This window comes from Delphinus delphis, chromosome 14, assembly GCF_949987515.2.
Source record: "Delphinus delphis chromosome 14, mDelDel1.2, whole genome shotgun sequence".
Lineage (NCBI taxonomy): Eukaryota > Metazoa > Chordata > Mammalia > Artiodactyla > Delphinidae > Delphinus > Delphinus delphis.
In genome coordinates this window covers 73,874,465-73,897,728 of record NC_082696.1, presented here as the reverse complement: position 1 = coordinate 73,897,728, position 23,264 = coordinate 73,874,465, and the positions used below count along the sequence as shown (strand labels likewise).

The window sequence follows — 23,264 nt, the reverse complement described above, 5'->3', positions numbered from 1 at the left end:
AGTTTGGAGAATGTTACTGTAAGATCATTGTAAGCAGAGGTAAACTTACTCAATCCGGAGGCCTTGGAACTGGCATCTTCTGGAACCATAAATATAGTGCTGCTTTCCAGGGAAAGCAGGGTTAATCAGAAGATAGGGGCTGATTATTAATCATCTATATTCCCATTTTACTGTTAATTTACAGGATTAATTAATCAGACTGTCCAGAGTGATGCAGGTCCAAGGATGGCCTTGGCCAGCCTGTGGGATGTCTGCAGTCATAATGACCCTTTTGAGTTGTCCATAGGTGGGCTGAAATGACCAGGCCTTTATACTCTCACGCTGACTAATCATTGGATGTTGGCCCCCAAGCATGACCTCGAGCTTGTAGGTCAGTGTAGTTGAGGCTGAGGGCACTCTCAGCAACTGGGGCTGCAAGTTCTTCATGGACCGGGGAGCTGGGCTGCATGCATCAGTGCCCACCCCAGGCAGTAGACCATGACCGCTACCTTGATGGTAGGAGTGCCTATTCAACTCACTTTTTCGTTTTTCTAGTTATGGGTCATGAGTAGCCAAATTTAGTATGCTAGTATATGGCAGATTAGTTATGGCCAAGGTGGTTTATATTTCCCCTATTACTTTATACACTTTATATACTTTCCACCTAAGTATTAATATTCCTTACCTCCAATAATAAGTCTTGGTTTACTGAGGACGATCCTGTTTTCCTGGGACTGCTCAGTTTAGGCCTGTTGATCAGCTAACATCTGTTAATTATTTTTGGTATCCCAATACTCCCAGACATATTTCAGTTTGGAACATAACTTGTATGCTCGTCTTACCTAGTATGTTTAGAAACATTTATTTGCATATTTATCTTCTAAATGTCTATCTGGCCTGTTTATCTAATGAATGCGATGTTCTGTTCTTTTCTACCTCTTATTTTAAGAATAGAAGTGATCTGGATTAACTTTGTATTTTTGCTTTATTTGACCCTCAAACAAATGCTTTTCATCTTTATTAAATTCTCCACCAGCAAACTTTATATCACAACATATTCCAGAAAGTGTGTGACTAAAATTACTGGGATATATTACCTGCCCTGTTAAAATTGTGTCTATAATGACATTTATTTCCCATGTTTTGTGTCTTAGTCACAAACGTTTATGTCCTTGTTTATCTTTCTGCTCAAGGAATCTGGGACTTGAGGGCTTTCTCTGATGGAGTTGATCTTTTTTCTGGAAGGATGTTCTGACCTATGCAGATTTGTGTCCTAAGGAAATCCTAGTTCCTTAGATAGAGATGGCCAGTTTTAGAGCTGCCTTTTCAGAATTTTTTATTGGGAAAAAATTAATTTTACCCTAGGTGGATTTAATAACTTACAGGACCACTTTATTCACAAGAAAAACTCTAATTTAAAACTAGCTATGAGTTCCAAACAATGTCTAGGCATTAAAGATACTGAGATCTTCAATTTTCTTAACCTACCAGGAGGTAATTGGTTGTCACCTTAAACCGTGCTGCTGCTTTTTCCCTAAGTGTTGTTTCTTTGCACTCTTTTTACTGTTTCTGGTCCACAGTTGTGGCCTAGAGGTTGTCATAGGGAACGGGGTTCACTGGTGGATTCAGTTTGCCCATCTGTGATTCTTTGGCCAGAGAAGTCAACTGCTGGTGATGTTTGGCATCATTTAGTGGATGATGTCTTTAACAGATAGTACACTGCCAGTGGTGTCAAACTTCTTATCACGTTCCCTTTACAAAAGAAAAGCTGCTAGAAAGTGGTGGTATGACTTTATACTTAACCTTCAACAAATGAGAAGTTGGAGTCAGCTATTTAAATGATCAGCCATCTACACTTGTGCATTCTACACATATTTTTATTGACTCAGGGGATCATGGAGTTACACAAAGAGATTAGCCCAAAAGTTAAGGAGAGTTACCAAAATATAAGAAAGTGGCATCTTGTATGAATATCTTTTATTTTTATTATTAAAACTTTTTTATTTTTTAAATTGAAGTATAGTTGATTTACAAAGTTGTGTTGGTTTCTAGTGTAGGTCAAAGTGATTCAGTTACATGTATATATATATTCTTTTCCATTATGATTTATTACAGGATATTGAATATAGTTCCCTGTGCTATACAGTAGGACCTTGTTGCTTATCCATTCTCTACATAATAGTTTGTATCTGCTAACCCCAAATTCTGAATCCAACCCTCCCCCTCCCCCCACTTGGCAACCACAAGTCTGTTCTTTATGTCTGTGAGTCTGTTTCTGTTTTGTAGTTAAGTTCATTTGTGTCTTAGTTTAGATTCCACATGTAAGTGATATCATACAGTATTTGTCTTTCTCTTTCTGACTTACCTCACTTAGTATGATAATCTCTAGGTCCATCCATGTTGCTGCAAATGAATATCTCCTATTCTTATTATCTGTATTATCAATAACCATAAGTTTATCTGAAATGTTAATCTTACTCAGTTGTCTTAAATTCAGAAAGAAGTAATTCAGGTATTATTTATTCTTTTCTGACCCAGTCAACGCTGTTGGTCATTGAAGAACTTTTAGTAACTGCAGTCCCACCATCATCTCAGTTGGAAGCCTCCCCATCTCTGATGTCTACCTTGAACCTGCCCAGCTCACTGCCTCTAGTGCTTTGACTCCAACAGTCCTTTGACCTTATTGATTCTTAAAATCCACGAATCCCACCACCCTGTCACTGACTCTTACTCCCCCGACGACTTTTCTTCTCTTTACACCCAGTTTAAATTCCGTGCCATGATTTGCTTGGCAAAATCCAATGCCAGTTAAATCCATCTCTGTCTAAATCCTAAATCCTGGGCTGAATATTGCTGGAACAAAACATGTCATCTTGCCAACTGACCTCACTTTCCGTTCAAGACTAGTGATCTCCACAGCCCACTCCTGCTGCATGTTTCTGTTGCATTCACTCTTCCATTTTCCCAGATGACTATTTCATACACTCTTTTCTCAACACTGCCTCCCCTGTCCTTACTCTTAGCTAATAATCTAGTTTCACATTTTACTAAGACGATAGATGCAGTGAACATAGAACTTTGGCAGGCTCTTTCCACTGCATCTTTCTGTGTACCAGCATCAGTGCCCGCAAATGCTTTCCTCCTGCACTCTGAATGAACGTCAGGGTTCTTGTCACCTCTCCGTACCAGACCCCTGCCTCTGTCACCTTCGCAAACACATGGTTCCAATCGTTCTTCCTTCTCTCCATTTCATTAATCTTCTCAATCATCAGTGTCCCCCTCTCTATTGATCATTTCTATCAGCCTTCAAATATCCTGTTATTTCTTCCATCTTAAAATAATCCCTCTATTGATTCCATATTCCTCTCCAGCTAGTTGTTGTTCCTTTTCTCTTCTTTCCTTTACAGCTGAATTTCTCCAAGTAATTGTCATTATTTCTTGTCTCCAATTTCTCTTCTCCCATCCCTCTTGAATTAGGCATTTGTTTTCTCCCTCCCTCCCACTTGGCAGACACTGTTATGTCTGGGTCACCAGTTAGAAAACCCTCAGCCCTCATCTCACTTTCAACTGGAACAGGTTGGTCTTAGAATCACTTGCTTCATTTGACTTCTAGGCCAGCACGTTCTACTATTTTTCCTCCAAACTCTGGCTTTTTTTCGTTCTCAACTTTGCTGATTATTTTTCATGTCTTTTTAACACTGGGTCTCTCCTTTCTCTAGGTACCCATTTAAATGTACTTGGGAATCTCATCCAATCACATGTTTTTTTAATGCAATCTTCATGCTGAAGACTTTCAACTCATATATCCAACAGTCTAATGAGTGGCTTTACCTTAATGTCTGAAGGCATCTCAAATGTAACATCTCCACAACTGGGCTCCTGGTTTCTCATCCCAACATGCTGCTTCCTAGTTTTCCCTTCCTTGGGCAGTGGTAACTCTCTCCTCAGGCTACTCAAGCCAAAAGCCACTGACTCATCTTTAGCGTTTCTCTGACTCATGCTCCACGTCCCTTTCCCTTTCCTTGGTAAATCCTTCTGACGCTATCTTTAGACTATATCTGGAGGCTCTTATCATCTCTTATTGGGATGATTGCAGCATCCTGTCATCAGTCTTGCTGTGTCCACATTTGCCTATTTACAGGCTGTTCACCAAATACCAGCCAGAGGGATCCTGCTGAAATGCAACTTGGAGGATGGCGTGACTTTGCTCCATGGCTTCCTGTCTCACTCACCTACTTACTGACTCACTCATTCTCACAGTCAAAGTCAGACTGTTTACAGTGCCCCCCTCCCCGCACCCCAGGCCCCATCCGACCTGTGCCACTGCCCCAGCCCATCCTTTTAACTCTTTAGCTTCATCTCTTACCACTATTTCTCTTACTCCATACCAGGCACTCTGGTCTTCGTACCTTTCCTCTGAAGTGCTAAACATATTTATACCCCAGGACTTTTGCACTTGCTGGTCCCTCTGTCTAGAACACTGATGCCCTGGGATGTACTCACGGTACATTTCCTCACTTCCTTCAACTCTTCCTTTAAATGTCATCTCTCAGTGGTGCCTCCCCTATCTCCCTGTTTAAAACCATAGGAGTTCCACTTCCTCTCCCCTGACCACTTACTCCCTGTGTTACTGTTCTCTGCAGCTCTTGTCATCATCTAATACGCTATGTATTTTACTCATTTATTTTGTTTTTATTGTCTGTTTTCCCTGACCAGAATCTAAGTTCCATGAGGATAGGATTTTTTTTGGTTTTCTTTGCTGCTGTATCCTCTGCATCTAGAATAGCATCTAGACAATGTTAGGTACTTTGTAAACATTTGAATACATGTATGAATTATTTTTGTCTTTTCAGTATCATGATTGGTCTGTTACAGATATGAAACTGAGCCATAGGGAGTTTAGTAACTTGTGGTGATAGCACTTAAACCCAGATCTGTCTTAACTCATGGTGTAATCCCTGTATGTATTAATCCACCCATTGGGATACTATGTGTATGAACTTTATGTTAGGTTAATTGCATTCTAAAGTAAAGGAAGTTATCAGTATTGTGCATTTTATTTGTACTCTTACCCTCAATCATGACCTGTTTGGGAGAAAATAGAAACAGATTTTTAAAAATTTTATACTTGCTTTTCATCTTTTAATTTTTTTTAAGAAACAGATTTTTATTATTTAGTTCATGTTGAAGCAGTTTCTGTTAGAGCATAGAAACTTGTTGGCGAGAGCTGTTAAACAGTTTCCTCAAACTGTTTTGGAGTAAGAGTTCTGAGAGACTCAACTTTTGCCTTCTAGCAGCAAAAAGGGTTATGTTTACTGAGATGAAAAATATCTGAATCCGGGCACTTGATGTAGCAAAGAATAGATAGGAACCCTGCTCATCCGGTTACGGTGCTTGCGGTATTCAGGGATGTGGATTCCACAGGTGGCAGCTGGAATCTGTGTTCATTTTCTACCAGTGAATTGTTCTTGGTCTAATGGAAGTGCAGATCTTCAGCAGTTATCAAGCTACTTGCAGTCAGATAGGAAACTGATGAGGGATGGGGGTCACAATTTCAGAAGGTAGTCCCAGATCATGATGACAAACTAAACACGAATCCTGATTGGTCCCCATACTTTTCATCCCCTGGCCAGACTGTGGCCACTGCTTGTGTCCGTCCAGCTCCCTGAAATGAGAATTTTTCATGAAATACTGATACTGGTTGAGAGGTGATAAAATTTCAAGTGAGAATTGAGTTGTATGCTGATAACGTATCCTGCGGATTAATGGAAAACCTAAGGTGTTTATCAAGACGCTTTCATTGGAAGAGTGTCTAAAAGTCTTCAGTGGGTACGGCTGACATCTCTGATCAGCCCGGTGGGTCCCAGCTCTTGTCATCTGAGGCAGGCACGGGGTCAGCCGAGGGTTTGAGCAGAGTGCATGCACAGATTTTGGGGTGCCCCCATGGAGTGCCCTGTTTTGAGGGACTTAGTGTCTCAGGTTCCAGCCACTGGCAGCCCCAGACTCCATTCCCTGACACCTCAGGTCAACAGGACTGAGTCTGTGTGTCTGAGTTCTAGCTGTCTCATGTCAGCCTGGGGAGTCCCCCACTGGGAACAAGCCTGATAAAGGTGGGGCCCGTCCTGCATGTGCTTCCTTTCTTTCAAGGGTCAAGTCTCCTTCTGTTCAGACCTGCTTTTTGGTTCTCTGACACCTTTAAGTAGGTGTTATATTCTGTCCAGATTTGTAATCATTAGATGTGGGAGGGCTGGTGTGACGAAAGCTACTCTGCCATTACTGAAATGGGAACTGCAATGAGTTGTGACACGTAGTTTTTTCATTATCATTCAGTTCAAGATACTTTCTAATTTCCATTATAATTTCTTCTCTGAGACATGGGTTATTTAGACGTATATTTAAAGTTTTCTTTCCTAACGCAAGGCTTAAAACAATTTTTTTTGAGGCATAACTGACATATTAGTTTTAGGTGTACAACATAAGTGGGTATTTGTATACTTTGTGAGATGATCACCACTATAAGTCTAGTCAACCTCTGTCACCTCACATAGTTAAAAAATTTTTTCTTGTGATGAGAACTTTTAAGATCTACTCTCTTAGAAACTTTCAACTATGCAATACAGTATTATTAACCATAGCCACCGTGCTGTACATTACATGACTTATTTGTTTTATAACTGGAAGTTTGTAGCTTTTGACCACCTTCACTCATTCCCCAACCCTCCTACCCACTTCTGGCAACCAGCAACCTGTTCTCTGTACCTATAAGCCTGGTGTTTTGGTTTTCTTTCTTTCTTTTTTTTTTTTTTTCAGATTATACATATGAGTAAAATCACACAGTATTTGTCTTTCTCTGTCTGACTTATTTCACTTAGCATAATACCCTTTAGGTCCATCCATGTTGTTGCAAATGGCAAGATTTCATTCTTTGTTATGGCTGAGTAATATTCCATTGTGTGTGTGTGTATGTGTGTGTGTGTGTGTGTGTGTGTGTGTGTCTGTCTGTCTCTCTCTCTATCTATCCATCTATCTATCACATCTTCTTTATCCATTCATCCATTGATGGACACTCAAGTTGCTTCCTCCATATCTTGGCTGTTGTAAATAATGCTGCAGTGAACGTGGGGGTGCAGATTTTTTTTTAAAACTTTACTATTGATTTCTAGCTTAATTCCACCATGGTCTGAGAATATACTATGTAGGATTTTAATCCTTTGGAAGTTGTTGATTGGATGTATAGCCCACTCTGTGGTCAGTTAGTGTCAGTGTTCTCTGTTTACTTGAAAAGAATTTGTATTCTTAGTTCTCAGGTGTACTGTGTCAATTAGGTTATGTTTGTTAATCATGTTCAAATGTTCAATAGTTTTAAACTTTTTATTTATTTATTTATTTATTGCGGTGCGCGGGCCTCTCACTGCTGTGGCCTCTTCCGTTGTGGAGCACAGGCTCCGGATGTGCAGGCTTAGCGGCCATGGCTCACGGGCCCAGCCGCTCCACGGCACGTGGGATCCTCCCGGACCGGGGCACGAACCCATGTCCCCTGCATCGGCAGGCGGACTCTCAACCACTGCGCCACCAGGGAAGCCCTTAACTTTTTATTTTGGTGTGCTTTTTCTGTCAGTGAGACTGGTACATGAAAATCTCCTACTATATTGGGAATTTTATCTATTTATCCTCTTAATTCTGTCAATTTTTTCTGTTTATTTGGAGCTTGTGTTATTAGATGACTATAAATTTGGAATTATATCCTCCTTATGAATTGAACCCTTTAACAGTATGAATTTTCCCTCTTTATCTCTGGTAATGCCTTTTCCCTTAAACTCTACTTTGTCTGCAATTAACGTAGTGACACCAACTTCTTTTGGTTAGGTTTTCCATTGTGCGTTTTTTCCTTCCTTTTCTTTACATTTATCTTTATCGTTTGAGTGTTTTTTTTTCAGTAGTTAGGTTTTGGTTTCTTGTATCCCAGTGTTACAATCTTTCTTTTAATTAGGATATTTAGATTATTTAGAGTTCATATAATTACTATGTTTGCATTGAAACCAACCATCGTACTATTTCTTTTCTGTTTCATCCACATATTCTATGCTTTTTTCTTCTATCTCACCATTATTAACTCAGTGAATTTTCAGATGTATTGTGCATTACATTACTCCCTTTTGTCACATTAAGATGACTTTCCTTTCTTTTGTAGGTAAAGATAGAGTTTTTAATACCCCATTGTGTGAACAAGGAATTGTTGGATTTGGAATTGGAATTGCAGTCACTGGTGCTACCGCCATTGCGGAAATTCAGTTTGCAGATTATATTTTCCCTGCTTTTGATCAGGTAAGAAGATTGCATTTTACCATAATCGAGCCTTTCTAAGGGAAGTCCGTGAAGTATTAAAGAATTACCTCCACTCTGCCGACCCCTATCTTAGGAACTTTTTGTTACCTTTGAGCTATTTTGTTATGGACATATATTTAAAGATCAAATAAAATGGCTTATGAAAATGGATGGGAAAAGGGACTCATTGTGACATGTCCCTTCTCTCTTTCCCCCTCAGATTGTTAATGAAGCCGCCAAGTATCGCTATCGCTCTGGGGATCTTTTTAATTGTGGAAGCCTCACCATCCGGTCCCCTTGGGGCTGTGTCGGCCATGGGGCTCTCTACCATTCCCAGAGTCCTGAAGCTTTTTTTGCCCACTGCCCAGGAATCAAGGTATTCTCACTTATGTACTTTATTTGCTCTCCATTTGATGTTTCTGTTTTGGTTCATTCGATTACTATTAACTAATATGGTTATCTAGAGAAAAGCAATCAGGATTTTTGGAATTTATGTGAACTTAATTGTTTTTAAGAAGGAGAGCTTTTATTTCATTTAGATTAAGCAGCCACCATCCAGGTTTATAGAATATTTTCCTTGAAGCAGCACTGGCGTTACCCCGATGTGAATTTCATAGACTTCAAATAATAAAACCAAGAACATAGTTTATCTTCCATCTCTTTCAAAGCTCTCCTTCTTTCTTTCTTTTTGTTTTTTTTTTTGTGATAGAAATCATCTTTATTTATCAAAATAACATATATTACCAAGACATGAAAAATGAAACTGACAGTTATACATTCCTATCAATCAAGTTATACATTCCTACATTTGTCAAGTTATACATTCCTATCAGTCTCTGGCAAGTTTCACAGATTTGTTCAGCAAAAAGGCCTTACTTGCAAATTCCATTTGAGCAGAAAGCTTGGTTTCTTTCTAATGGGGCTTTCTCACTTAACAGTTGATTCTGGAGTAATTTTAATAAGTCTACTGCTTAGTGCATATTTACCTCAAAGTCACAGGAATAAAATTTTGCTTTTAGTCTATTTCTTACTTTTAAATAGACCGACAGAAGACTTGGTTACCTAGGTATGTTTTCCAGTCCAGGGTAACGTAATACTTGCTCAAGCAATTAATTTTGAAGCATCTGCCTTTTACAGCCTTCCACAATAATCTTAGGTCTTCCACAACAGCTTGGGTCTTTTGTTTAAAAATATATATATTTTTTGCTTATTTTATGTCTTAATTTTTTACATTATCTTCTTTTCTATTTTCTGAAGAGCTTTCCAGGGAATCAGTATAAAAACTCATAGATATTTCTACCCAGAGCTTTATGTCTGGTTTTTGATAACATGAGTCATTTGTAAGTATGTCTATGTTTTATTGTTTTTTCTACCAGATCAAAGTTGTAAAATTTTGTAGTTAAGTAGGGGTTGCATAATTTTTCAATGTAAGCTAGAAATGGTAGGTTGGGACAAAAACCACATTTGAGGCAACAGTTATTTTTGTGCTTGAGCTGAAGATTGATTCACATTTAATGTTTATGATGTTACCCGGTATTTTTGAGAGCAGTTCTTTTCTCTCACCCCTACCTCTCTCCCCCCATGCTTTCTCTTTTATTTTATCCCAAATGAGAATACACATATAGTACAAAAGGCTAAAAATAAATACATGAAGAAAGCAGCTGAATAAAAACTAAAATAGGAACATAAGATAAAGACATTGTGTGCTATGATGAGCAATGTATTTAACAGTCTCTTTTCGGAAAATAGTGAGATTTGTGTTATTTTACTTTTTAAATAAAAATTCTTCAATAAAATGGTATAAAAATGATTTTGAAAGCCAAATATAGTTTGCTTCAAGGAATCTTATTTGAGTCTTTGTGATAAATTCAGGTTTATTTTAATGATAACTCTTCCTGTGTAATAACATCTTTATGTAGTTATTTAACAATCATTAAACTGGACAAGAGTTTGTGATTTGAGGCAAAATGGTGTAGAAATTAAGAGCTTGGTCAGTCAGAACAGGCAAGAATCCTTGCTTTAGCAATCGAGGTAACCTTGGGCAGGCTACTTGTCTCTCTTTAGGCCCCAGTCTCTATTTCTAAATTGGGGAAAATAATAATTGCTACTTCATGGGGTTGCTATGAACATGAATTAATCCACATAGTGGATTAATCAACAGTTAACACGTATGCCACCTGCTGTTATTACCATCATCTTCCTCGTTATCAGTCTCATTCTCAAGAAGGTCCTGAGCCCTTTCCCCAACTGGAAATGTGCAACGTCCACACTTTTCTTTTAGCTTTGCAGTAACTGCACATTATATTACCTGGATCATAAAGTTCAGTGGATTATTTTTCCACTTAGGAAATGAAGGCCAGATTTTTCATGGGAAAGGAGGAGATTTTGGCATCTTAAAATTGGAGAAGAGAGTTGCATGCCTTTGAAAAGTACCAGTTGGATATTAGTAGAAAAGATTTCTTTATAAGTAAATACAGGAAGATATTGACAAATTTACTTTTTTGTTTTGATGAGTGCTCTTTGTGGTTTCCTTTTATTTTTTATGTATATGCCAGTTTAACTCCTTGAGAGAATAGCAGTATCTTAATTACCAGAATATGGTGGGCATCTGATAAATATTTGTGGAACAAATGGGATCATTTTGGACAATATGTGAATTTTATGACAAATGGTAATTAGTCTAAAAATACAAGATTTCTATATTTAATTAGTAACAATTGGTTATTTAAATATCAACCCTTGTATGTGAGTTTACTGGGATTCATTTTCACTGAACTTGTCTTAAAAAAAAATCTGTTTTTGCAGGTGGTTATACCCAGAAGCCCTTTCCAGGCCAAGGGACTTCTTTTGTCATGCATAGAGGATAAAAATCCTTGCATATTTTTTGAACCTAAAATACTTTACAGGGCAGCAGGTAAATTTTTCCTTTATTTTATATTTATGAACATCTTTATACATTTTGTTTTGCATAGCTCAAAATTATAATTTTTCTTTCATAAGCTTGATTTATATTTCCCTGTAGAAAAAAAAATTCTGTTGTCTTCTATATTTAGTTTGTCCTCAGCTGTATATTTTAAGTTAACTTTAGAGAAAATCCATCTAGCTATTTAAATTTTAATTTTGGAAACAGGGAAGCAATGTGAAGTGGTAGCCAGAAAGTAGGGACTATGTTTGGCTACATAGTAGATGCTAAGTAGATGTGGGTTGAGTGGAAAAGGTACTAAATAATATCAAATGTCCTTTTAGCTAAGGTGTCCTTGTAGGTCTTCATCTAAATTAGGATTCCTTTGATAGTGAAGGGGGCACTATTAGTTTTGTAACATCAGGTCTACCCTGGGATGAGTGTCTAAGGCAAACTGAAATGTTTGATCACCCTCTTTCTAGCTCAGAATCATAATTCTGTAAACACTCATCTATCATTGCTTCTTTATCAGCCATAATGGACTTTTAAACATCAAACTGTTTATTCTGCCTAAAGTGTATTTTATTTCAAATTCAGGGTGCTTTGGCAAACCACTCTTTTCCTCGAATAGTTAGGCTTAAAACATTTTGTTTTATTGTGATGTGAATTACGTACATTTAAATACATATGCAGAGATTGTAAGTGTTCAGTTGGATAGATTTGACAGTCCTCTACATCCATGTAACTACTATGTAAAACAAGACTGGAAAACTTTCATTGCTCCAGGAAGCTCCTTCCTGCCTCTTCTCTGCCGATCCATTCTTCCTACCCCAAACTTTCTGATCGCCACTTTCTGATCGCTTTCAGCATGGATTAGTTGCGTATGCTTTGGGCCCTCATATAAGTCATACTGTGCTGTGTATATTCTTTTGTGTTTGCCTTCTTTTGCTCAGCCTAATGGTTTTGAGATTCATTCATGTTGTTGCTTGTATCAGTGGTTTATTCCTTTTTCATTGCTGAGTAGCATTTGCACTGTATGAATATATCACAGTTTATCCCTTCCCCTGTTGATGGACAAATGATCATTGTTTTCAGTTTTTGCCTATTTTGTACAAGGCTGCTAGAGACATTCTTACACGAGTGTTTTTGTGAACATACTGTTTCTTTCTTTTTGTTTTTGGCGATAAACATCCAGGAATAGAATTGATGTGTCAGAGCAGATTGAATGTTATAAGAATCTACTGAAGACTTTTTCTAAGTGGTTATGCCATTTTGCATTTCTGTGGGAAATTTATCAGAGTTCCAGTTGCTCTTCATTTAAGCATACTTTAAATTGAATCTCTACATTTTGGGGGAACTCTATAGTTATCTATATCCCATTATGCAATAAAAAATAACAAAAGAATTTATAAGCTTGAGGTGAAAAGGAAAACACCAATGTTATATACTGAGTAGCTATTTGATTTCTAATTACTATGAATACCCTATAAGTACTATATTTGTAAGGCCAACCAATTCAAGCTAATCAATTAATACAGGTTTTTTTTTTTTTTTTCCCAGTTTTTAATAAATGGGGACTAAGTAACATTTGGAAAAGTACTATTCACTTTGCTCCGGATTTTGATATCAGGATTGGTGAGGGAAATGTTTAATGTTATAGAATTCCAGCTAAGAGAATGAGCTTGAGAAATTTGTTGTAGGTGTGGCCCTGGGAGAGATTATGAAAGACCCTGATGAGGATCGAGGCTCAGAAGTTTTTCAGCTTTTTCCCTGTGATTGTTTATGTGTCATTTCAGGGATTCTTAACTGAATCTTTTCTTGTCCCAGTAAAGACTAAAAAAGAGTTTATTTCATAGCTAGAGAATTTCTCTGCCGAAGAAAGTAGGCTTGGAAAAGAGTTAGCCACTGAAATCCTTATAGGAGTGTTCTCCAGGTGGTTATCAAGCTTGATCCCTGTGCCAGCAGCAGGAGCACTGTGGGAGCTAATGAGAAATGCAGGCTGTCAGGCCTCAGTCAGTTCAAGACCTACTGAATCAGAACCCCTGGGGACGGCCCAGCTCATTCTGTCTTCACAGCCTTCCAGGTGCTTCTGACTCATACTAACTTTTGAGAACCAGTGCATAACGTCAGTTCTAAAGCAATAACTATCTCCGTTTATTTTTTATAATTCTTGGTTCTTATGTAGAATTCAGGATGCTTTTTTTTTTTATTGGAGTATAATTGCTTTACAATGGTGTGTTAGTTTCTGCTTTATAACAAAGTGAATCAGTTATACATATGTTCCCATATCTCTTCCCTCTTGCATCTCCCTCCCTCTCACCCTCCCATCCCACCCCTCCAGGTGGTTACAAAGCATCGAGCTGATCTCCCTGTGCTATGTGGCTGCTTCCCACTAGCTATCTATTTTACGTTTGGTAGTGTATGTATGTCCATGCCACTCACTTTGTCACAGCTTACCCTTCCCCCTCCCCATATCCTCAAGTCCATTCTCTAGTAGGTCTGAGTCTTTATTCCTGTCTTACCCCTAGGTTCTTCATGACATTTTTTTTTTTCTTAAATTCCATATATATGTGTTAGCATACGGTATTTGTCTTTCTCTTTCTGACTTACTTCACTCTGTATGACAGACTCTAGGTCTATCCACCTCATTACAAATAGCTCAATTTCGTTTCTTTTTATGGCTGAGTAATATTCCATTGTATATATGTGCCACATCTTCTTTTAACCCATAGTTTTCTTAGCCTTGGCCTCTGGTTCAAATCCGTATCTTGCAGCTGGCCATATTTTGGTTTCTGCTCTTTTGTGGGGACGGGGATGTGAACAGGGGCTCTGAACGTTCTCACGTTGATTCTGCAGTTGCTGCCTGCGTGCAGCCCCCTTTTCTCTAGCTCGGTCTGTTCATCTCTCAGATCTGCTTTGCACTGGTGGAGGAAACTCCAAAATTAAAGTTGTTTGGAATGATGTAGAACGGAATGGTGTATTTTGATTCAATAATCTGGATTATTGTGCTTTGTGGAAGACGTTTCTGTATTGACAGAGTCCAATAAATAAAAGAAGGTGCTTTAGATTCATTTAAAAGATCGGAGTAGCCTGATAATTTCTAAGTGCTAATAATAGGAAGACTTGTAGTATCCACAAACACTAACTTAACAGACTGACTTTATTATTTATTTTAATTGGGGTATAGTTGTTTTACAATGTTGTGTTAGTTTCTATTGTACAGTGAAGTGGAGTTCCCTGTGCTATACAGCAGGTTCTCATTAGTTATCTATTTTATACATATTAGTGTATATATGTCAATCCCAATCTCCCAATTCATCCCATGCCCCCTTCCCCCCTTGGTGTCCGTACATTTGTTCTCTACATCTGTGTCTCTATTTCTGCCTTGCAAACCGGTTCATCTGTATCATTTTTCTAGATTCCACATATATGCGTTAATGAATGTTATTTGCTTTTTCTCTTTGTGACTTACTTCACTCTGTGTAACAGTCTCTAGGTCCATCCACGTCTCTACAAATGACCCAATTTCGTTCCTTTTTATGGCTGAGTAATATTACATTGTGTATATGTACCACATTTTCTTTATCCATTCAAATAGACTGACTTTTTTTCTGACATTCATTCGTCTTGAATTTCTAGCATACATTTGGGAATAGTCAAAACAGAGGAGACTAAAGATGTGAACCTTTACATTTAAATTTTTTTTTTAAAGTTCATGTTGGGAAAATTCACAAAGTAATAAATATAGATGTATATTCTTATATTACAAACACGATGCTGATAATTCCTTGTAAAAATGGGAGTTGTGTTTATTGCATAATAGCTCATTTACGTTAATTATCCAGTAATCTTAACTAAATGCGACATGGTCAAGTATAAGGAAGGCCATAAAAGCTAACTTTTAAGTAGCCTAAGGCAATGTTTATAAAATCTATGCATTTAAGTCCTCATTTTATTTATGGAATAGTATCTTAAATACATAGATAGATATAGTTATGAGTTATCCAATTTCAAAAAACTAGGCTAACAATAAAACCCATTATAAGACCTTAAGTACAATGGAAATTTATCTTTCTCTCACATAAACATCCTGGTTGGCAGTGCAGTGGTGCCTTAGTCATCAAGGTACCAGGGACCTTCTGTCTGGTTTCTCTATTGTCTTCAACATGGTCCCAGATGGATGCTCCACTCCCAACATCACATATACATTCCAGCCACCAGGAAGGGGTGAGGGAGGTGGAAGGGGAAAGGGAGGTGGAAGGGGAAAGGGAGTCATCTTCTCTTTAAAGAATGACTTGGAAGTTGCACATATTAAATCTACTTACATCCCATTGGCCAGAACTTAATTACAGGGCCACACCTCACCACTAGGAAGGCTGAAAAAGTAGTTGGGGGCTTCCCTGGTGGCGCAGTGGTTGAGAATCTGCCTGCTAATGCAGGGGACACGGGTTTGAGCCCTGGTCTGGGAGGATCCCACATGCCGCGGAGCAACTAGGCCCGTGAGCCACAGCTACTGAGCCTGCGCGTCTGGAGCCTGTGCTCCGCAACAAGAGAGGCCGCGATAGTGAGAGGCCCGCGCAGCGCAATGAAGAGTGGCCCCCACTTGCCACAACTAGAGAAAGCCCTCGCACAGAAATGAAGACCCAACACAGCAAAAATAAATAATTAGTAAAACTCCTACCCCCAACATCTTAAAAAAAAAAAAAAAGTAGTTGGGTACTAGGCTAAAGACTAAAAATTTTATTGTTACACAGTGATGGGAGACACATATTGACAACTACCAATCTCTGTCACAGTTGCTTGCGTGGTTTCCAAAAGAAGTTACACATTTTTAAATTTTTATATATTTTTTATTTTTTAAATTATTTTTATTTTTTTTTTGAGGTACGCAGGCCTCTCACTGTTGTGGCCTCTCCCGTTGTGGAGCACAGGCTCCGGACGTGCAGGCCAGCAACCACGGCTCACGGGCCCAGCCGCTCCGCGGCATGTGGGATCTTCCCCGACCGGGGCACGAACCTGCGTCCTTTGCATCGGCAGGCGGACTCTCAACCACTGCGCCACCAGGGAAGCCCAGAAGTTACACATTTTAAGGAGGGGATAGAACTCTTAGGAGTAATATGGTTTGGCTCATAGTCTACTTTTAGGAATCTATTTCAGAGATACAGTGATAAAAGTCTGAGAAAATGTTACTGTTCATTATAGCACCATTTTTAAGAACAAGGACTGGAAATAACCCATTCGTCCATCACTAGGGGATTTGGGCTTGGTTGAGTAAATTAAACTACATTCTTTTGATGGATTGCGCTGCAGGTCTTTAAAGAAGTGAGACAGATCTCTGTATACTGCTCTATCAGTCAGGGTTTGATCAGAAGCAAAACACTAGAAGGTATTATATTTATATATAATATATGCAGTTGTAGAAGCTAAATAGTCCATGAAAGGTTGTTGTTTCTGTGTTTGGTGCTATATCTTGAAGTTTGCAGGACAGAGTGTTGGGAAGGGAAGATGGACATGAAGCAAGGCAGAGCCAGGACAAACTAGAACCTGCTTGGATGGATAGAGCCCAGGGGGCAGTCTGGAACTTCCGTCCATCTCTCACCACCGCCAAGGCTTAGTGTGAGAAAAAGATTGCTTTGATAGGAGATGCTTTAAACAGCTAGGAGGCTGTTTGAACAGCCTGTCCAAGAAATGGTGGGGGCTTAATTAGCAGACAAAGATGGGTTAGAAATTTGTTAGATCGTATGAAATATTTGTGTCTAAGTAAATTTAAGAAGGGGAAAGAAGAGGGAGGGGTCAAGAGTAAGTGTAGAGTAAGACTTCTTTGTCTGGTAGTAATGGAGGAGTGGTAGATACCCTGCAATAAAAGGTGTGTACGTGTGTGTGTGTGTGTGTGTGTGTGTGTGTTTGTTTTTATTAATTTTTATTGGAGTATAGTTGCTTTACAATGTTGTGTTACTTTCTGCTGTACAGCAAAGTGAATCAGCTCTACGTATACATATATCCCCTCTTTTTCGTGTTTCCTTCCCATTTAGGTCACCACAGAGCATTGAGTAGAGTTCTCTGTGCTATACAGTAGGTTCTCATTAGTTATCTCTTTTATACATAGTAGTGTATATATGTCAATCCCCGTCTCCTAATTCATCCCACCCCTGTTTGTTTGTTTATTTTAAATGTGTACAGAGCTGGCTTGGAAGTTAGGACTCTGGAGTCTTGAAATAAGTGAACCTCAGAACCCTGGGATAGAAGCGAATGCCCAAATCTTCCAGAAGGTATTTGCCTGGTCCTGGAAGCATTGAGCTTTTGCTCTGATGACTCCATGGAACAGTGGGGACAGGAGACAAAGTCCAGGACCTACTTTAGGTAGAGAATGTACCAGGAGCCCTTGCTTAAAGGTGGGACTCCACGTGCCACATCCACGGTGTGAAGTACAGAAGTGGCAGGAAGAAACATTACCTGTCTTGACTTTATGCTGGTGGAGAGAAAAGAAGAAATCTCTAAGAATTCTGATCACAATATGACCCTTACGCAGGATTACAATTTCAATATGTGCCCATAAGTGTGGTGTGAAAACTCTTAAGCAGGTAATTTAATTTAAGTGGTTCCAGGTTGTTGGAGCCCAAGAGAGCTGTCAGGAGGTAACAAAATCCTCTCTGGAGTCACTTCAAGTCAGGCCTCAGAATAGTCCTACAGGTAGAGTTCCACAAAGAAGATAGAGTCCCCTTGAGTAAGGACAAGGAAAGGAAGATACATACAGGCCCCTCAAGACTTCGGATATTAGAACCAGCATATAGACACTGCAGAAAAGTAGGCGTCACATCAAAAAAGGAGGCACTTGAGAATATAAGCAGTAGACTAGCAAATCTGAAGAACAGAATGGAGTGTTTAGTAAAGAAAAATAATAAATGAAAGAAAAAAAATCTCTGGTTTAACCAGAAATTATAAACAGAGAAAGGAAGAACTGGTAAACTAGAAGACAAGGTCAAAAAAATTTACCAGAATGTAGTCTAGAGAAACGAAGAGTAGGAAAATAGGAAAGATGTTGAGTATGAAGGGACAGTGAGAAAGTGTAAATATATCTAAGGAACAGAGTTGAGCGCGATTCCTAATAATGCTCATTAATAGAATTTTACTGACAGAAAAGTAATTCCCTAGCAGTTGCCACTCTTACTCTTTACAATCAGAACTAGATTGATGCAGTTGGAAATATTTCAGGGAAGCCTCAGCTATTACGTATTTTCCCCTCCAGCAACCTCATTAAGATGGTATTTTCCCAAGTCTGGAATTGTATTCTCTCCTTGATTCCTGCAGTAAAGTATTTAAAGGATACTAGGTAAGGAGTTCCTTAGGAAGCTAAAGTATTAGGCATCCAAAAAAAGGTAACTTGCTAACTCAAAGGTGAATTTTCTCCTAACGTATAATTTTTACCTATATCGTTTATATCACTAAATCCTGTTCAAGACTGGTTCCGTTATAGAGAGTCACAGTTACCCAAGGCTTTAGCTTGAGGTTGTGTGCACAGGTCTCTCCCAGTAGTTAATTTTTCAGCATCTATTATAAGTCCTTTATTTTCTTTGTGGGGCACAGTCCTCCCATGGGCACTGTTCTGGGTCCACTCCATTTGGTTCTGAAGGGGCTGCCAGCTGTCTTATCTGACCTCCATCATCTCGGGGAGTGGCTATGTGGCTCCAGCCCAGCTATTCTGACTTCTCTTCTGGGACTTTCTATGTGGAGACAAGGCTGCACTTTCTGCAGGCGGTTTGTCTGGGGTGACATGGGACTGCAGCCACGTCCCCTGCCACTTGGTAAACGATGGTCTCTAGTAGAAGAGAAGTAGCCCCCGCTAGCTGCAAGGTCAAGCATGCATGTTCGCTGTGGATGAGAGGAAGGGAGAGAAATAGACACCCAAAGTGGAAATCCTCGCCATTCCCATTCTTTAGGTTAGTTCCTAAGGTTCTCTGGGTTCCTTCTTTCTTTCTTTCTTTTTTTTTTTTAATTTCTTTTATTTATTTTCGGCTGCGTTGGCTCTTTGTTGTTGCGTGCGGGCTTTCTCTAGTTGCGGCCAGCAGGGGCTACTCTTCCTTGTGGTGTGCAGGCTTCTCATTGCGGTGGCTTCTCTTGTTGCGGAGCACAGGCTCTAGGCACGTGGGCTTCAGTAGTTGTGTCACGCAGGCTCAGTAGTTGTGGCGCATGGGCTTAGTTGCTCCGTGGCATGTGGGATCTTCCCGGACCAGGTCTCAAACCCGTGTCCCCTGCATTAGCAGGTGGATTCTTAACCACTGTGCCACCAGGGAAGCCCGGTTCCTTATTTCTTGAATCTTAATTTGACTAAGGAGTTTCCCCCAGGTCCTTCTCTTTAATCTCATTATAAGTTGAACCTCCTTTGTGTTTCAGTCTTCTGTCGATTTCGCTGATAAAACAGGTAACCTTGACGAATCTAATCTGTCATCTTGTCCCCCCCCCCACCCCGTTGGATTAGCAAAATAAATGGCAGCCTTTCGTAGATTGATATAAATGCTACTTTTGTCCTAATGCTAAAGCAGGATGCCCATGTGTTTATAATAGTACTTATTACTTCATAAAGTTGAGAGGATTAAGTGAGATAATCCATGTGTGTATTTGCGTATTTGCCTAGTGTTTATGCACTTTTTTTTTTTTTTTTTTTTTGCGGTAAGCTCGGGCCTCTCACTGTTGTGGCCTCTCCCGTTTCGGAGCATAGACTCTGGACGCGCAGGCTCAGCGGCCATGGCTCATGTGGGATCTTCCCGGACCGGGGCACGAACCCATGTCCCCTGCATTGGCAGGCGGACTCTCAACCACTGAGCCACCAGGGAAGCCCTGCACTTTTTTTTAACGCTTCTGTACTAGACACAGCACTATATTGTATAGGCTAATGGACTATTTCATTTAATGCAACAGCCTTGCCAGAAATTCTGTTACTATCACGATTTTGTCCATGAGGAACCTGAGGATTAGAGAAGTTAAACAATTTGCCCAAATCCACACAAATAGGATTCAAACCCAGACAGTCTAGAGTCAGGTATTGGGTATGTATGGCACAGATGGTTCCATTTAATTGTCACAAAACCTCTGCCAGGTGGTATTATCCTGAAACTGAAGTTGAGAGAGTTTAAGAAACTTGTTCACAGAGGAATGAGTGATAGAGTTAGGTTTTAAACCAAGATGTTCTGACCCCAGAGGCAGCCTTCTTTCTAAGGTTACCCTATTTTACATCCTATTTAAACACTGTTGAGTGGAGGGCATCAATGAAACAATTTGCTCCAGTGTCTTAGTTTCATGCCAAGAAATATGCTACTTAAAAAAAAAAAATTCCTGCAGAATTAAAATGATCCATTTTGTGATTGAACGGAAATATATGCTATCGATAGCCATTCATTAAGGCGGTGAATCCCTCCTGTAGTATATAGTCCAAAGTTTGACCATGTACTGACTGCATTAACTTCTCCATTGGCATAGGATTAATTTTCTTCTTAGAAAGGTATAAAAACCACATGACACAGTACATTGTGGCCACAGGTGTGGTTTGGGAGCCTTTGCTCTGTGCTATCATTAAGGGACTTAGTCTTATGTCCCCAGCTAGAGGCAAGGGCAGCTGAGAAATGTAGTCTGTCTGCATTTCAGAGAGAGGGGGTGAAATCATTTGTCCCTGTCACAGCTCTTCTCGACCTATCTGACCCCTCATTTTTGGACCTGGTCCCCATATACTGTTCTATGTTCAAATATCTGTGCTGTGGTCACTCTCCTCTATGTCTAGTCTACAACATTTAGAAAGGATTTCTTCAGTTCAGCCATTCACTTTACAAACTACAAAGATGAAAGTAAAAAGAGGTCAATCATCCATTCTTTACAGAGCAATTTTCTCAAATTTCGTTTCTGCTTACCTCAAATATACAATAGATATAAAACTTGTACCTTCTAAATTTAGAAAGAAAAAGTAACTAAATAGTACTTCTGGATCGCTTATTCTAATGATGACATTTAAATGCAATTAGGGACTTCCCTGGTGGCTCAGTGGTTGGGAATCCGCCTGCCAATGCAGAGAACACGGGTTCGAGCCCTGGTCCAGGAGGATCCCACATGCTGTGGAGCGACTGGGCCCGTGTGCCACAGCTGCTGAGCCTGCGCTCTGGAACCCGCGAGCCACAACTACCGAGCCCGCGTGCCACAACTACTGAGGCCCGCGCGCCTAGAGCCCGTGCTTCGCAACGGGAGAGGCCACCGCAGTGAGAGGCCTGCGCACAGCAGCGAAGTGTAGCCCCCGCTAGCTGCAACTAGAGAAAGCCCGCACAGCGGCGAAGACCCAATGCAGCCAAAAATGAATAAAATATAAAAATAAATAAATAAGTAAATGCAATTAAACTTTTAAAAAGTGGCAGAGGGATATTTAGAAAAGGTAGATAAGGAAGAGCAATCTAGACAGTGTCAAAAATGTACAAACTAGCTATGATTCAAAAAGAATGAGTCAGTGACATTATCAGATGTAGGCGTCTTGTGGAGAAGCTGTTCCTGTATGTCTTTTGAACTTTTTGATTTTATAATTGAATGATTCAGGACATCAGTGATACTGAAGTAAATATGGCTTTCATCTGTGGTTCTTCTAGTGAGAAGTAAGACTAAAAGCCTGTGCTGCCTTATTTCCTGAATTTACTCTACTCTTTTAGGCAAAAATAGGTCATAAGGATATTGAGGGTTTTTTCATTCTGTTTTATTTTTTTTAGCAAATACATGAATTATATATGAATTCATACATTCTGAAGAGAAGAAAATTGCTTTAAGTAGTTTTTGAATGGTAGAAGACTTTAAAAATATTTTTGCCAAGTATCAGTGTACACAGAAAGCGAATTTGTATTTTCTATTTTAAATTTTTTTTGGTAGGCATCATTAACACATTATTTTTGTGCAAGCTAGAACGGCATGCTCACTGACAAGAATTAAGTTCCATCCAGCAAGGAGAGAAAATTCATTTGTTACATTTGCTAGCTTTGAAATTAAAATGATACACAGAACTTAAAAAAGCAAATAATGTAACCAAAAATAGTAGTTCCATACCTCAGCCTTTACCAAATCCATGCTTCTCTCCCCACAGGCAATCATTTCTAGTAGTTTCTTGTAATATATCATCATATTTATAACTAATTTGCTTACACTGCTTTTTACAATTTTAGGCATTATTATTTTAACTTCTTACTAGAATTTAGCTATTTTTAATTAAACTCCTTTCCCCCAGCATGTGCCATTCCTCCTCTTCACAATATCCAAACTTTAAAAAACATCTCTATAGAGTTATAGTGTAATTTTGGATCAGATCATTACTTAGCGGTTCCATTGCTATTACTATATTGGTGTGATGCACAACTGAGCCAAAAAAAATGCATTCTTTTATTTCCACTTTGGTATACAACTCTGTTTTCTCTGAAATGCTTTTTTCTCTTCCTTCTCTTTTCATTTGCTTGATTTCTCATGTTTCCGTTACTAATATAGTTCTTAATCTCCTCAACATAATCTCGTGTTTTCTTTATGTTCAGACACATTAGGTGGTCAGTCTGGTTTCTCTTTTTCCCAGACTGTCGATTCTTGGGGCCGTCAATTAAAGTGGTTAAGATTGAAGATTTTGGAACCAGCCTGACTGAGTTTGAAGTACTGACTCCACTACTTACTAGTTAGGTGACTTTTGGCAAGCTGCTTAACCTCTCTGTTTTAGTTTGCTCAGCTGTACAATGAGGAGAATGATAATACCTATCTTATCAAGTTGACTTAAAGATGAAATGAGTAGATGTAACGATACTGGCACAGTGAAAGTTCTCAGTCAGCGCTGCTGGTGGTGGATGTGCCTTCCAAGGATAACTTAGTTCTATCATTTCTTTAACATGTGATGAAAATATCTATTTTTATATCAGCTATTTAACTGTATATATGACGGCAGCATTAAGGTTTGCTAAATGCAACTTGGAACTCCAAAGGAATTTAATTACCCTGTTGAGGTACTTTAGTTTTCTTTTTTTTTTTCCAATTAAAAAGATATACACCTATTGAAAAAAAG

At 39.1% G+C, this 23,264-nt stretch overlaps 1 protein-coding gene across 5 annotated transcripts in view; it reads left to right on the top strand.

Moving 5' to 3' along the window:
• The window catches only part of BCKDHB (branched chain keto acid dehydrogenase E1 subunit beta), a 287,088-nt gene that overhangs the window by 38,847 nt on the left and 224,977 nt on the right, over positions 1–23,264 (top strand). For all 5 annotated transcript variants that reach the window (XM_060030308.1, XM_060030310.1, XM_060030307.1 and 2 more), the window contains exons 4-6: positions 8,171–8,304; positions 8,525–8,680; positions 11,110–11,218. In XM_060030308.1, the coding sequence (XP_059886291.1) occupies positions 8,171–8,304; positions 8,525–8,680; positions 11,110–11,218 (399 nt within the window). The remainder of the gene's footprint in view (positions 1–8,170; positions 8,305–8,524; positions 8,681–11,109; positions 11,219–23,264) is intronic.